The 15,345-nt window shown below is 43.6% G+C and overlaps 2 protein-coding genes across 4 annotated transcripts in view; both read right to left on the minus strand.

The window, feature by feature from the left end:
• LOC120919397 (myosin light chain kinase, smooth muscle-like) overlaps positions 1-2,782 on the minus strand; it is a 31,900-nt gene extending 29,118 nt beyond the window's left edge. Inside the window, exons 1-2 of the mRNA XM_040331551.1 lie at positions 2,584-2,782; positions 256-361 (exon numbers count right to left, since the gene is read on the minus strand). Coding sequence (XP_040187485.1) covers positions 256-361; positions 2,584-2,599 — 122 coding nt within the window. The 5' untranslated portion in view covers positions 2,600-2,782. The remainder of the gene's footprint in view (positions 1-255; positions 362-2,583) is intronic.
• LOC120919399 (myosin light chain kinase, smooth muscle-like) overlaps positions 2,769-15,345 on the minus strand; it is a 43,600-nt gene continuing 31,023 nt past the window's right edge. For 2 of the 3 annotated variants that reach the window (XM_040331553.1, XM_040331552.1), the window contains exons 6-9: positions 13,084-13,119; positions 8,384-8,511; positions 7,094-7,247; positions 2,769-2,894 (exon numbers count right to left, since the gene is read on the minus strand). In XM_040331553.1, the coding sequence (XP_040187487.1) occupies positions 2,782-2,894; positions 7,094-7,247; positions 8,384-8,511; positions 13,084-13,119 (431 nt within the window). In that variant the 3' untranslated portion in view covers positions 2,769-2,781. The remainder of the gene's footprint in view (positions 2,895-7,093; positions 7,248-8,383; positions 8,512-13,083; positions 13,120-15,345) is intronic. The other variant, XM_040331554.1, reaches the window with a different exon arrangement.

Genomic DNA, 15,345 nt, shown 5'->3' on the forward strand with positions numbered 1-15,345 from the left:
ATCAATTTAACGGGTTCAATAAACAAATTACAGTCCTGGAATAACGAGAAAGCTACATTTGCTCGTGCTCTAAACCAGACTGTCAAACCATCCAATGGCTGGTGTCATACTGATCACATGAGCAGCACCATGGCAACTGCAGATCCAACAGGCCAAGATGGCGGCTTCCTTGGCAGGAAAGGATAGGAGGGTTTAGTTCCACTTTAACTAAAATCACAATAGCTGTCCTTGTATTTTTAAAAGCCCAACACTTACACTCCGAGCTTCTCCAGTCTGGTGTACAAAGCATCCACACGGTCTGTGGTGTTCATGGTGACCGTCTTGTATTCCTCAATCTCTTCACACTCTGACTCTCCATCTGCTGAGTGATCAGAACAGTGGAATCGTCATAATTCTGCAACTACTAAATTATAAACCCAATCGTTACAGGCAGCCATACCTCCCAACTTTTTGAGATGGGAATGAGGGACACCTATAACCAAAAGTATGCAGGCATAGGACACACCCCCCGTCATGCCCCCTTAAAAAAAAAAAAGAAGTTGTTTGCCATTCTTGACAGAGTACGTTATAACATTGGGGTATACCAAGAACTTCGTAGTGAACCAATGTGATTGTATGGGCAGTCTATTTCACTACATAGTTGCTTGTATCTAAGGCCCCTTTCACACATGCAGACGTTTGTTTTTCATCCATCCATTGATAGCAATTCTATGTACAAATGGATGTAAACAGCTAATCATTCATTTACATCTGCAAAGATCAGTTTTCTGAAACAGATCACAGCAAACAGGATCACAAAAAAAAAAAAAAAAAAAAAAAAAAAAAAAGTACAGTATATACCCGAGTATACGTTTTTCAGCACTTATTTTAGGGCTGAAAAGACCCCCCCTTGGCTTATACTCGAGTCAGTGTACCTGCATTCTTCACAGGCGTCCATTTAAAAAAAAAAAAAGTCGCGGCTTCCTACTGGCGTTCCGTGATAGGCATTTGAAACCGTGTTCCACCTATTACGGAGGTCCTCTCATCCGAACAGTTTCTCAGCAGACACTGTGTTCAGTTTTCCGCCAATCACGGACGTTCTCTTGTCCGAGGATGAAAGAATGTCCATGATTGGCGGAACACTGAACACAATGTCTGCTGGGAAACTGAGTCCGAAGATGAGAGGACCTCCGTTATAGGCAGAACACAGTGTCAAATGCCTATTACGGAACGCCAGGAGGAAGCCGCGACTTTTAAAAAATGGACGCCTGTCAGGTGCAATGGGCACAGTGGGACGGCAATGGGCACAGTGGGGTGTGCAAATGGGCATTGTTGACCCTCTTCTCCGCTTACAGTAGCTGCTGCATTCTCACCCTAGGCTTATACTCGAGTCAATACGTTTTCCCAGTTTTTTGGGGTAAAATTAGGTCCTTGGCTTATACTCGAGTATATACGGTATGTATATAAATAAATGTGCATGTGTACAATAAAAACTGTGCCCATACTACTGCACTTAGTCAGGCGCTCTGCTGTGTCTTTTTTCCCCCTCAAAGTTACTTCATTCTTACAAGGAGCAGCCACTGGTCTTGTATGGAACAAGATATAGGCTTTATAGCAGGGATATGCAATTAGCGGACCTCCAGCTGTTGCCAAACTACAAGTCCCATCATGCCTCTGCCTCTGGGTGTCATGCTTGATGCTGTCAGTCTCGCTATGCCTCATGGGACTTGTAGTTTTGCAACAGCTGGAGGTCCGCTAATTGCATATCCCTGCTTTATAGACTTTTACATGGACTTTTTTTTGTTTACGGTTTCCGCTTTTCCCTCATTTTTCCTTGATCACCAGTTTATGAGTGGGAAGCTTCTTGCTCCATTTGCTTGTCTTTGGTTCAGAAGAACGAGGTACCCATGTGCATATTTGGTGTGGCTGTCACCTGCTCACCACCGTTTTTACCACATATATGTGCTTTTCAGATATTTCTGCCACCCCCAGGTGGCTTTGCCGTCGATGGTTCCAGGGTCTCTAGCCAAAAATCTGAAAGATATCTTGAGACTGTCCCGAGTCACCATTTCTCAGCATTGGAAATTCAACCTTTGTTGAACAACATAGAATGGACGCGGATCCTCAATGAAATCATGAAGCTGGAGACCTTGGTGGCAGCTGATGGCAATCACCCAGAGAAAAAGACTTGGACCTTGTGGATGGCCCACAGAGACTGGATGCTTTCCATGCCTTAAGCCATTTATGCTCGCTCTAACATTTGAAATACATCCTCCATAAATTAATTTTTCCCTCCTAAAAAAACACTAATGATCCTGTCCCCCATCACTTCTCAATTGGGGAGAACATCCTCTTGCAGCCTTGTATACTAAAGCAACAATAATATGACATACCCCACCAATTCATGACCATTGCCTTGGTAATCCTCCATTTCCCTGACATTTTAGAAACAAGGAGCTTTTTAAATCACCAAATACAAACTTCTGTTGCAGTAATTTGCCATGTATTCCGATATCAAAATACAAAATTACAACATGTGGCCAGTTTAGATTCAAATAGGATTTAGCTTAGTTCTTGAAGCACCCAGAGAAACTTGTTCCTTACCTGCAGCGGATGACATGGTAATGACTTCAGACTCGTCCCCAGGCTCGCTCTCTCCGTAGGTGTTATAGGCCCGTATTCGAAACCGATACTGCTCACCCGGCACCAGTCCCGAACTTACATGATATGATGTGTTGACGCAGGTGTCCGTTAGAAGTCTCCAAAAGTCCTGTCCAACTTGTTTCACTTCAACTCTGTAGCTCAGAATAGCACTGCCACCATCATTAACATGGACCTGAACCAGGAGAGGGTGAGGCGAGGAGGGCAGGCAGGGCTGAGATTAGGGGGCTTTCCTGCTGGAGGAGAGGGGCGATCTGTTGAGAAAGGATAGCAGGTTTTATATATATAATATATATATATAATATATATATATATATTATATATATATATATATATATATATATATATATATATATATATATATATATATATATATAATATATATATATATATATATATATATATATATATATAAATAAAATGTGCAAATGCCATAGCCAAACCAGAAACTTGGGGGGGGGGGGGGGGGGGGGGGGGGGGGGGGGGGGGGGGGGGGGGGTGGAAACACACACACACGTATATAAACCAATACTTGCTTTAAAAAAAAACAACACACACACACACACACCACACATTCCAGGTATTGCATTCGTTTACTTATACCATACTTTTTAGGAACCCAGTCTAGAAGCTGGATATCATTGTAGCAAACAGTTAGGCCCCTTCACACTGGGGCAGGAGGTGCGCCGGTGGTATAGCTGCGCTATTTTTAGCACCGCTAACACCGTCGGAATTGCGTCGGTATTTCGTCGCCGCTAGCAGAGCGGATTTAACACCCAGCTAGCGGCCAAAAAAGGGTCAATACCACCCGCAATGAGCCTTTGCAGAGACGCATTACTGCGGTGTCCCATTGTTTTCAACCTGGCAACACGTTCCCATTGTCAGTGCATCCTCCGAGTCACCGGCCCTTTTAAAAGGCCAGGCTTCTTCCTGCTCTATTCCAGCAAGAGGCCTTCTCTTGGTCTTCTCCTTGGCACACTTTCTCAAAACCAAGAGGACAGTTTCAGGACCACTTCAGCAAAAAAACAGGCTATTGGGCCCAACAACACAGCTCCATTCAGCTGAAAGTCCCTAGGCCTCAGCCCAGGGGAAGAGAAAGCACATGACCTGTCCCGAACATTTATATCCTCCCCCAGCATGCACCAGTGTCAAGAAGCTCCTACTGGATTGTCTGAAGGAAATTTAAATATTCATAACCTAGTTTGTTTGTGAAATCTTATACTACTAACATCAACTGGGGACAGTGAGAACAAGCAAACCTAACCTTAGAGAAAAAAATAAAAAATAAAAAATCAGGTGAAAAACTATACAGTCTGAGCCAACTAAAGCCAAGCCAATTATTAAAATTAGCATAGTAGCCCCCGTTTAGGGCAGGGGGGGCTACAATTGTCACGAGAGGTTACCAATGACCTTATCAGGGTTCTGCTTTCCTTTACTGTCCAATTAAGAGACCATGATAACTATAGGACCAAGTTGCAGTGGAGGTCACTATGCTATTTGGCAGGTATGTCAGGACAGATGGCTAAAAAGTATAACTTGGCAGGCAGGACGGCTTCCATAAATGCATTTCAGATTTAAAAGTAGCCGTTTGCCTTGAGTTCAACTTTGAATGGCTGTTAATGGATGATTAAGTGATTCACGTTAACCACATACCAAACAGACTCTTTATTACAGTTGCATAATAAGTGCAGCACAAAGATCTCAACAACCCGGGGGATAGAGGAGGTGTTGAATTATGATCGGTTCATGGCAGCCTACATATATCAAAGCACTGATCGTCACGAGATCCTTGCACATGAACACAATGATGTCATTCAGCACCAGCTTCAGTAAGTCAGTCAGATGCAATGGTTGGCTTTACACAACGAAAAAAATAACTCCACACCCTGTATTCGATTATATTGGCTTTACCTTCTGTGCTTCATGTTACAACAGACCAGTAAACAAATAATGATGCGGTATCACTGTGGTCTAAACGTATTCATTGTAATCCATGCGACCAAAAAATAAACACACAAACATACAGAACTTTGGCCCGCTTCAGCTTTGAGCCCTAAAAAGGTGCCTTACCCATAAAGTAAACCTTTCATTTCAAAACATTTAATAGAACGTTCGCCTGAATGCAAAGCAGGAACAGTCAGGTGCATTGCACAGATCTCCGTCAAAGCTTTAAAATTTGAGATCAAACGCCAACATGAGAATTATTAACTCCCCCCCCCCCCCCCCCCCCAAAAAAAAAGTCAGTGGCTGGCTCACTCCTCTCCAACAACTCATTACTGGTCCTCAAAGTCACAGGTGGCCTCAACATCCAATAGGGTGCTGCAGGAGGCAGCAGGACAACCCCTAATGGTATGGTAGCCCATCTAGAATTTGATGGCGAGTTCTACATCCTTACCACTCTTATCAGTAAAGAACCCCTTACCCAGGCTTAAAGAGAAGTTAAAAAAAAAAAAAAAAAAAAAAGGGAGTTATACTCCTGGAGTGGATGTAGCATTAGTCTGATCCCGCATTTGTCCCCTGCCAGTTCCAAGACCGAGAACTGAGTGATCAAGCACAGTTGATCACTCAGCTTTGTTTTCAGGCTGCAGAGAGATGGCAACTGTCAGTCACCAGTCCCCCACTCACTGGAGTGCTGGGCTGTGGAGGGGCTGGCTCAGGCTCTGGGTGGCTCACAAAATCTGAGAGCTGCTAGTCCAGGTGTGTGGGTGGATCCTGACCAGGATCTTTTTAGAGCCTGGACTGGCTCTGTGACGTCAGCAGAACGGACTGCACTACTGTAATCCATAGAAGTACAGCCAAAAAGCATCGCCTATACTTCTCCTTTAGGTTAAACCACTGCTCGTCCAACTGGGCGCATGTCTTCTTAGCAGCCCCGCTATTCCAGTCAGCGGACCGGCCTGTGCTTCAGAGCATCTGGGACCACCTGCACTCCAGTCCACCGGACAGAGACGCCAGAAGGAATTCTGGCTGGTGCCCTACATCTAGTGGGGTCTATTGTGGTGAGAGGTCACCTGTCCAACCAGATCTAGATTACAGTATTGCTGAGTGAGTTATTTTCTACAGACTGGCTGGTGAGACGTGTAGTTCCACGGCTGTGAATCTACTCCTTCACAGGCATCATACCAGCTGGCGCTGGTCTGACAGAAGTGGTGACAGGTTGCCCACTCCCCCCCGAAAGGTGCCAAATAGGGCACGACAGATAAGCAGAAGTTCCACTTTTGGGTAGAACTCTGACTTAGCTTAAAACACAGTCAACACTTATACACCATAGTGTCAGGGATACTCGAGAAGCCGACCAGGTAACAAAAAGTATAAATTAGGGTTGCACTGATACTAGGCATTTACACAAGTATCAGTACTTGTCAAAAGGGGGGGAGGGAGGGATGCCAGCATGGTCCTCGCAGTTTTGGGGCCAACAGTGCCGAGTGTTGGGAGTGCTGTGTTTCTTCATCACTTGGTCTCAGCACATTGATAGATGGAGACCCCCCTCATCTTGATCTCCCTAAATGCTGGAGATGGGCATCAGTAATTGGTATCGGCGAGTACTTAAAAACAAAGCATCTGTACTTTTACTCGTTGCTAAAAAAAAAAAAAAAAAAAAAAAAAAAAAATTGAATGGATGCATCCTTAGTATAAACCATCAAATGTTAGAGCAGGAATACTCCCCCAATGCTGCTCTCATGAGATCGGCGATCTTAAAAACAAAGGACGCAAAGGCCTAGTGCATTATGGTCATAAGCTTTTAAATAAAACAAGTGAGCGCATCCTCAAAAGTTCCACATGCAAAAAACACACAACGCGCAGATTTTCATACTTCCACCGCTTGTAGGTAAAAAGAAAAAAAAAAAAGACTCATAAATAGGATCAGACAATAGTAATGGCGCTGCTGCTGCTCTTAATACACCCACCGGAGAAGGAATAAGCATCTGAAACACTGCAAGGAAAAGAGCGCAACCTTTCCTAGTGTAATCAAAACCCAGAAAGGTGATCCAAACAACGGAAGTCACAGGGTTATCACATGAATCGGACTACCTCTGACACGTTTCCAGGGCATTTCTTCAGAGCAAAATCTTTACTACGCCTTCATTCCTTGGCTTTTGTGAGTAGGCACCAAAAAATGTAATGGTAATGCACTAGGCCTGTGCGCGCATTGTTTGTTCAATTATACCCATCAGTTAAGCTCATCCACTCCACTACCTAGCAAGTATGCAGCCAGTACGATCAGAACTCAAGTTTGCATTCTTGCTCAACAATATCCTCCAAAACTGGAGGAAACCCCCAATTTTAAGAAGTCATCAGCTGCATTGTTCCTATTTCTCTGCAGACAGATTCACTGGAATTCTATGCAAGGGGCCCAATATTTCCAAGTCCGATGCCAAGCTTTGTCCACATTTCTGGTCCATACTACAAAAAACAGATGCACAGCCAGTGCAGAACTGGCCAGCAGACTTACCGACAACAGTCAATGTGGTTTGATGCTGTGTACTGCCAGTCTGATCTTGTACACAGAGGGTGTAATTTCCTCTGTCGTTCTCACACACTTCTCGAATCAGTAAGAAGCTTTCTCGATCTGTTGTATGTATGGCTATTCGAGAACCATCAATAATCTGCAAAACAACAAGGAGCAGTGAGAGAGTGAGAATGTGTAAGAAGTACATGACACTACATAATATATTATTGTACAGCTAGGCCCCAATTCAGTCCTGTAATTGTCATTTACAGTACATGTTGTGAAAGTCGGAAGGGATGGTAGAAACTGTAGCATATGGCTATTCAGTGAGGTAAAGTCCCTTTTCTCCCTGGTGTGGAGAAAGCCTCTTGAGGGGGCGAGCAGGAGTGTCAGGACGCCCACTAACACACAGCTCCTTTATCTGCAAAGTAGAGAGCGTCCGACACTCCTGCTCGCCCCCTCAAGAGGCTTTTTCCACACCAGGGAGAAAGCCTTGCATTACTGTGTGTAGTTACAGACAGAAGAACAGGAAGTGAGGATTTCTCAAAAGAAATAAAGGACATTTAAAAGCAAAATCAAAAAGGATGAGGCAAGTGAAGGAGGACTGCACCAAGGTAAAGGAAGTAAAAATGTTACCTTTACAAACCCTTTAAATTTTAGGACTAGTTTTAAAGGTACCCTTTTTTCCCCCCTAAATAGCTTCCTTTACCTTGGTGCAGTCCTCCTTCACTTACCTCATCCTTTTTGATTTTGCTTTTAAATGTCCTTATTTCTTCTAAGAAATCCTCACTTCCTGTTCTTCTGTCTGTAACTACACACCATAATGCAAGGCTTTCTCCCTGGTGTGGAGAAAGCCTCTTGAGGGGGCGAGCAGGAGTGTCAGGACACTCTACTTTGCAGATAAAGGAGCTGTGTGTTAGTGGGCGTCCTGACACTCCTGCTCGTCCCCTCCCCCCTCAAGAGGCTTTCTCCACACCAGGAAGAAAGCCTTGCATTACTGTGTGTAGTTACAGACAGAAGAACAGGAAGTGAGGATTTCTCAGAAGAAATAAGGACATTTAAAAGCAAAATGGAAGGATGAGGTAAGTGAAGGAGGACTGCACTAAGGTAAGGAAAGCCATTTAGGGGAAAAAAAAAAAAAGAAAAAAAAAAAAAGAAGGGGGGCCACAACGAGGTTATTGGTACATGTGTTCTAGCCAGCTGGAGAACCCCATTTTTACAGCTAGCAACTTGAAGGCTCTTTTGCTCCTGACTTATCTCAAGTCTTTGGGTATCTTTTGCAGCTTCACATACCGGTTTCTTGTTGCGCACCCAAGAAGCAGCCAGAGGGGGAGTCCCCTGGATCACACAACGCAGCTCAGCCTGACCCCCTTTTTTCACTTCCAGATGAGATATGCCATTCAGGATCTTCAGAGTGTCCCCTTAGAGAGAAAAGGATAGAACATTGTATAAACATACATACCTACATGTACAGTACACACCCACCAGTGAAAAGACCTTTAAGGACTTAATGGTCATTTGAACACAGTATACCAGAAAATTAAAATACAATTTATTATAGAAGAAACATTTGAATCCAGATCTCCCATTATATGTTCCCTCCAAAGGGTCCCCAAAAACCACAGCACTTTACTGATAACACTGCACCTGTTGGCATCAGGTTAGGCTGAGCTCCAGGAGAAAACCAGGATTTGCAAGAACAAGGAATTCCCAAGATCTACTGGACTGTACTTTAGGGTGACCACGTGTCCCGGATTGCCCGGGACAGTCCCGCATTTTGCAGGTCTGTCCCGGGCACCTTCATTCCAGGACAATACAGTGTCCCGGAATGAAACTGACAGACACCCCCCAGGCCGATCTGATGCCCCCAAAAAAGGCTGTCACATCACCACTTTACTCACTGACAGTACTTGTCCTTGCCGGGAATGCCTGGAGGAGCACAATCCCGCCCCCTGTGTGCGATTGGAGAAATTATAAATCCCGCCTCTTGTGTCCATCACTGTGCTGTGATTCGTTACAGCACAAGCTGATTTTTGGGAAGGGGGGTGTCCCTGAATAGTAGTTTGGAAATGTGGTCACCCTATTTCTCATTTTGTGAAGGGGAATCGGGTAGTTTTTTTAAAATCGAAGCAGTACTTACCGTTTTAGAGAGCGATCTTCTCCGCCGCTTCCTGGTATGGTCTTCGGGACTGGGCGTTCCCATTTGATTGACAGGCTTCCGACGGTCGCATACATCGCGTCACGAGTAGCCGAACGTCGGTGCGGCTCTATATACGGCGCCTGCGCACCGACGTTCAGCTACTTTCGGAAAATAGTGACGCGATGTATGCGACCGTCGGAAGCCTGTCAATCAAATAGGAACGCCCAGTCCCGCAGCCCATACCCGGAATCGGCAGAGAAGATCGCTCTCTAAAACGGTAAGTACAGCTTCGATTTTAAAAAAACTACCCGATTCCCCTTGACAAAATGAGCATCAATCTAATGTTAAAAATTTACTTTTCGGGTGAACCTCCACTTTAAGTCCATTTTTCAACTTTCCCATCTATTAAATCTTCTGCCCTTATTGTTTTAACTTTGGATAGCAAAACATTTTTATTCTGGCAGTAAATATCTTATACAGCCCACTTCCTGTTTGATAAAAAAAAAAAAGCCTAGGCTTACAACATGCACAGCCCTGTCTCAATATCGAGAGAGTTTGCCAGGAACGGAGGGGGGATTAGTCATAAGAGGACCAATGAAAGCTACAGAGCTGGAGGTAAGCCTCTGTAAATCCAGGAAGTGAACAGGCAGCAGCTCCAGCTGCCCACAGTTAAAATGGTTGCAGCCAGACTCAATGGAGGAAGATTTCTGGAGCATATTTGGCAAGTACAGAATCACAGTATATATAAAATATGCAAAGTAGTAGGGTTGTCCCGATACCACTTTTTTAGGACCGAGTACAAGTACCGATACTTTTTTTCATGTAGTCGCCGATACCGAATACCGATACTTTTTTTAAATGTCATGTGACAGTTTTCAAACCACAATACAGACTAAGGATATTTTCTTTAGAATTATGAAGAACTCTAACTCAAGACATTATAAAAGAATAAAAATGAGTAAAAATGAATAAAAATGTTTTATTTGCTTGTCACGCAGTAGTAAAAAACTCAAAGAATTTTCATAGAACATGTTGATAAATACAAAAAAAGTATTCTATTTAGGTATCGGGAGCATTTGCACGAGTACGAGTACTCCCGCAAATACTCGGTATCGGTATCTGGACAACCCTAGTTGGAGGGAAGCTTCAGAATGGCAAATATGTTTATTACAAATTATGTGAGCAGACTGCAGTTCCTCTTTAAAAAACTCTGTAAGGGGTTTGCACTGTGGTGGATGCGGATTGATGTTGCAATGTTCACAGGACTTTGACATCTTGTTTATTTCTGGTTTATGGCTACAATATTATTACATATCTCGATCTATAGCATTGCTATGAAAATGCTGAAAAGTACACATATGTGTCCTCTCCCCCCCCCCCCCATTCTAATAAAAAGGGAAAGATCGATGTATTCACACTAAAATTCTGATATAGCGAATGGTTTTGTTTTTGAGCAAGATTTTTGTTGTGGTTTGACTTTTTTTTTCTTCTTCTCCAAGCCAAGTGCTCATTAATGCCAATTGCAAAACTATGATGTTTAACACATATGGCCATTGCTAAACGGTGATGTTTGATAAACTGATCTTTTATCTTTCAGTCTCTGGGCATTGCTGACCGTTCGAGTCGGTTTACACATAGGCGGCACGACTTCGGGGGCGACTCTGCAAGTCGTCCTGAGGACGACTTCAGAGGCGATTCGCAAAACGACTTCTGTATAGAAGTCAACGCAGATCGCCCCGAGCCGCCCCCGAAATACTACAGGAACCTTTTTTCTAAGTCGGAGTGACTTGCGTCGCTCCTATTAGAATGGTTCCATTGCATTCAATTGGACGCGACACGTCAGGCGGCTGAGCCACCTGTCGTGTCGCCCCAGTGTGAACCGGGTCTGAGAAAGGTTCCTTTCCCAGATGGAGCAATACCAAATGCCTGGGACCGGAGCCAGTGCCTTTAGAAAAAGCATCAGCTTATGTGGCTCCTGCTCCCCCCACAGCCACTTTCTTCCACTCCATTCACTCTGATACTCTTGGACGATGGGTTGGCAACCCGCGTTCTGGGCTTACTGACCCACCATCCCAGAGCCGGAGGTTGCAGGCCACATCAGAGGGCTCTGGGCGACCAGTTGAGCACCCCTGCTCTAGATCACTTCCCAGCAAGGTTTTCTGCAGGGCCAACAAAGGCAGTACAATTATGTATTAGAAGAAACACAAAGATACCACGATGATTAGAAACGGCTGCGCATGAGCATTTTTAAAGGGTAAGCATGAGGAAACATACACTATGAATTTATTTTTAATTTTAATCTCCCCCCCCCCCCCCCCCGACATTTAATATTAACTATAGAAACTAAGGAATACAGTTTACAAAAAAGGTAATCTTACACACCAAAAAGTGCTGCCAACATACAATGGGCTTTTTTTTTTTTTTTTTTTTTTTACATACTCCCTTGCTACACTTATCCCAATGTTTAATGTCTGGAAATCTTTGGCATAGAAAGATTTGTCAGTACACCTAAACCATTCTAGGACAGCCGGCTTCACTTTATCATCAGTGCTTAAATGCTGACCTTTGAGGAAACTCTTTTAGGGGTCCAAACAGGTGCAAGGGGTATGTGGCAATACCTCCCAGCCGAGTTGCTGGAGAAACTGGACGCACTTAAAGATCAAACCAGCCATTTTGTCTGCAGTTTCCGCTATTTCTTCAACTCTTCTGTGGCTGTCAAAAGCTGAAAGCTGTCTTGGTACCCAGCGTGCGCCAACTTTGCAAAAATGCAAAGGTCTGTGAAGGATTGTGTTCACTGTTGCCACCGAAAATTTGGTCTCTTGTGCAATTTCACGTCAGGTTATGCATCGATTATCCAGAATTAGGCGTCCCATCGCTGAATGTTCACAGGAATGACTGCAGTGGGCTGGGAACCACTATGGATGGAATCGTCACTGACGGACGTACGGCCATCTTTGAAACATTCATACCATCTCAGCACTGTACTGTACTTGAAATCTTCTGTAGATATCCGCTGTTTTATGCCTTCGTTCATCACCACGCGCTGTTCCAAGCATGCACCAACACTGTTGCCTGTCATCTTAATTAACGGTCTCTGGACTGGCTTGCGTTAGGCACACCGCCTATCAGAAATAGGTCACACTTGACACTAGTGCGTGTAGTACCGCCACGCTAGCATTCCTTTTTATGCTGTAAAAAGATTACCAGTCCAACTTGAACGCCCCTCGTATTTTTCAAATTATGAATTCATGCGATTGTAAAAGTTTTGCCTTCAATTCAATTTTGAGTCCACCTGGGTAACAGTTACTTTCTAAGGCTTTCTGCCAAAAGAGGTCATGGCCAAAACCATTACAACCACAAGATTTTCCAGCTGGGACCAGGTGACAGCTCTACACAGCTAGGTGGTAGAGGCCCTCATGTAAAAACACCAAAGATATTCCCACAACTCAAGTTGGGTGAGCATTAACAGGGAAGGAAAGAACCAGACCCTTGGAAGACTACAGCTAACAAATCGTCCAGTGATTTTACAGTGCATTGGTCACTGTAGACTCAAGTCTTGTAAAAAGCAGCAATTTCGTTTAGTTGGTTCCAGGCCACTCTCAACATTCAGGCGATCACTTTCGATTAGGAAAAGGTTCTACCAGCAGAGCTGTGAGAGATCTGAAGTATTTTCTTAGGATACCAATCTAAGCCAACAATGACTTCTTTGCCCAGGGATACACCCCTTCTGCTTCTCAAGTGTCCCAACCTCCTAGTGAGTGCATATACCCAATTACCTTTGGTTATTCGATTCAACTGGCGCTATCCCGTACACCATGTACAGTAGGTGACATTATACAATAAAATAACTTACCAGATCTGTGAGGTTTTCTCTTCGGCGAAACCACATCTGAAAAACAGACTGACTGTTACCAGGGATTTGGGTTTTTAGTTTACCATTTTGAAGCTCAAAATGCTAATCAGCATTAACATTCTTTTGGATTACTGCAATGCACTGGTACAACAACACAACGAAACATGGAAGTTAACAATTTCAATCCAATCTACAGTCATATAGTGCAACTGCCTGCTGCCCAGCTCAACACAGTCGAGTCAAAAAGGCAAGGCTTAAAGTACAGAGTCAAACTATTATGATCAGTGTACAGGAGTATGGTACTTTGCCTAGTCCAAGCAAACTAAGGTCCGATTAACTTCAGATCTAAATAAATACTTTCCATGCTACTAAATGTTAGGGAAAAGGCAAGCATAACAAATAAGTAATCAACAGTCATGAAAACCCAAGACCAAAAAAAATTATTAAAGTATTTTTATATGCACCATATTGCTCAGATGGGTCTTACCAGGCTTAGAGACCAGTCAAAAAATTCATGCCAGTCCTTGGATTGGATTATATTTACTGGACAGGATGTTAGTTGGTCAATCAAGTAGGAACATGGCAATCCCTTCAACCACAAACAATTCTGAAAAACACCTAAACTTTTGAGCTGCCAAACCCAATTTACAAGTTCCCCACCACCACAAAGAACACACCAGTTCTATTGGATTTCATTGGCAAAGAGCCCAGAGTCAGATATCTATACAGTCGAGCTAGACACAACAAAACATGCAACTCACGTCTGAGGAAGTTGGCAATCAAGACTAAGAATCAGAAGACCGCAGGGAGCACAGCACACATTTATCCGGTGTACACTCCTTTCAGAACTGATATTTATGGCATTCTCATCTATGAGATCAGAATGAGGACAAAGTGCACAAGGCAGACAAATGATATTGAATACGACTTATTCAAGATAACAACAGCGTACAATCCAAAGTCCAAGTCTGTGCTCCTCTTAGACTCCTCAAATGACAAATGGTGGTCTTACTTTACAGGCCGTCCCCCAGAAGTGGGTGGCCCACAATGATGTAGAGAGGTGCGGGAAAGTTATGACTTCATGGCTATGCATCATTGCAGGGATAAACAGGCCATGCCACTGCACTCACAGAGTGTCTTCGGTCTTCCAGGTTGATTGATGCTGGGTGTCATTTGACCCAATGACTGAGGGCATCTATAACCGCCCTTAGTCTTTGGGTTGTGGGCAACAGTGCCAGAAAGGAGGTTCTGTTTTTTAAACTTCTGCTAGGAAAGATCTGGGTCATGCGACAGAAATGACCCAGCAATCTGGGTTATTGCTTAGAAAAAAAAGGGTATAAAATTATAATTGCAGTGACACCATCCACATACAGAAATAGAAGGGACAATGTAAATTAAAGTGTGTTTAGTATTACTTTAAAGCAGAGATTTAGCCTACACAAACACTATATTGCCAAAAGTATTGGAACACCTGCCTTTACTCACACATGAACTTTAAAGTGGAGTTCCACCCATAAATATAAAATTACATCAGTAGTTTTAAAAAAAATTCATTAGTCCTTTAAGAAATTTTTTTTTTTTTTTAGATGCCTTCAAAGTGTTGTTGCTAGGCAGAATAGTTAATCTTCCCACTTCCTGCACCTAGGTGCTTAAGCTTCCTAACCTACACCGCACAGACTCCTGGGAATGTAGTGGGTGTAACTTTCCAGGAGTCTGTGCACTCCCCAGTCTCGAAGAATCATGTGACTTGGACAGTACAGGTGCTGAAACCTGATCTGAAACCTATTACACTGCTAGTGCAGCACTGAGCATGTGCGAGATCTGCAAGGCTGAAATCCAGGAAGTCATACAGTCTGGCTTCATGATGCCCACACTTAAGATGGCCCCAGTCAATTTCTATTTTATAAAGTGTCTAAATGCTGTAACAACCTAACAAAACGGACCTTAGTTTACAGACTTACTTTACTAGAATACATTAAGCTTGTGTATTACAGGGGTATTTATATATAAAAAGTGAAATTGTGGCCAGAACTCCGCTTTAATGGCATCCCAGTCTTAGTCCGTAGGGTTCAATATTGAGTTGGCCCACCCTTTGCAGCTATAACAGCTTCAACTCTTCTGAGAAGGCTTTCCACAAGGTTTAGGAGTGTCTATGGGAATGTTTGACCATTCTTCCAGAAGCGCATTTGTGAGGTCAGGCACTGATGTTGAACAAGAAGGCCTGACTCACAGTCTCCGCTCTAATTCATCCCAATGGTGTTC

This window comes from Rana temporaria, chromosome 12 (assembly GCF_905171775.1).
Source record: "Rana temporaria chromosome 12, aRanTem1.1, whole genome shotgun sequence".
NCBI classification, from domain to species: Eukaryota; Metazoa; Chordata; class Amphibia; order Anura; family Ranidae; genus Rana; species Rana temporaria.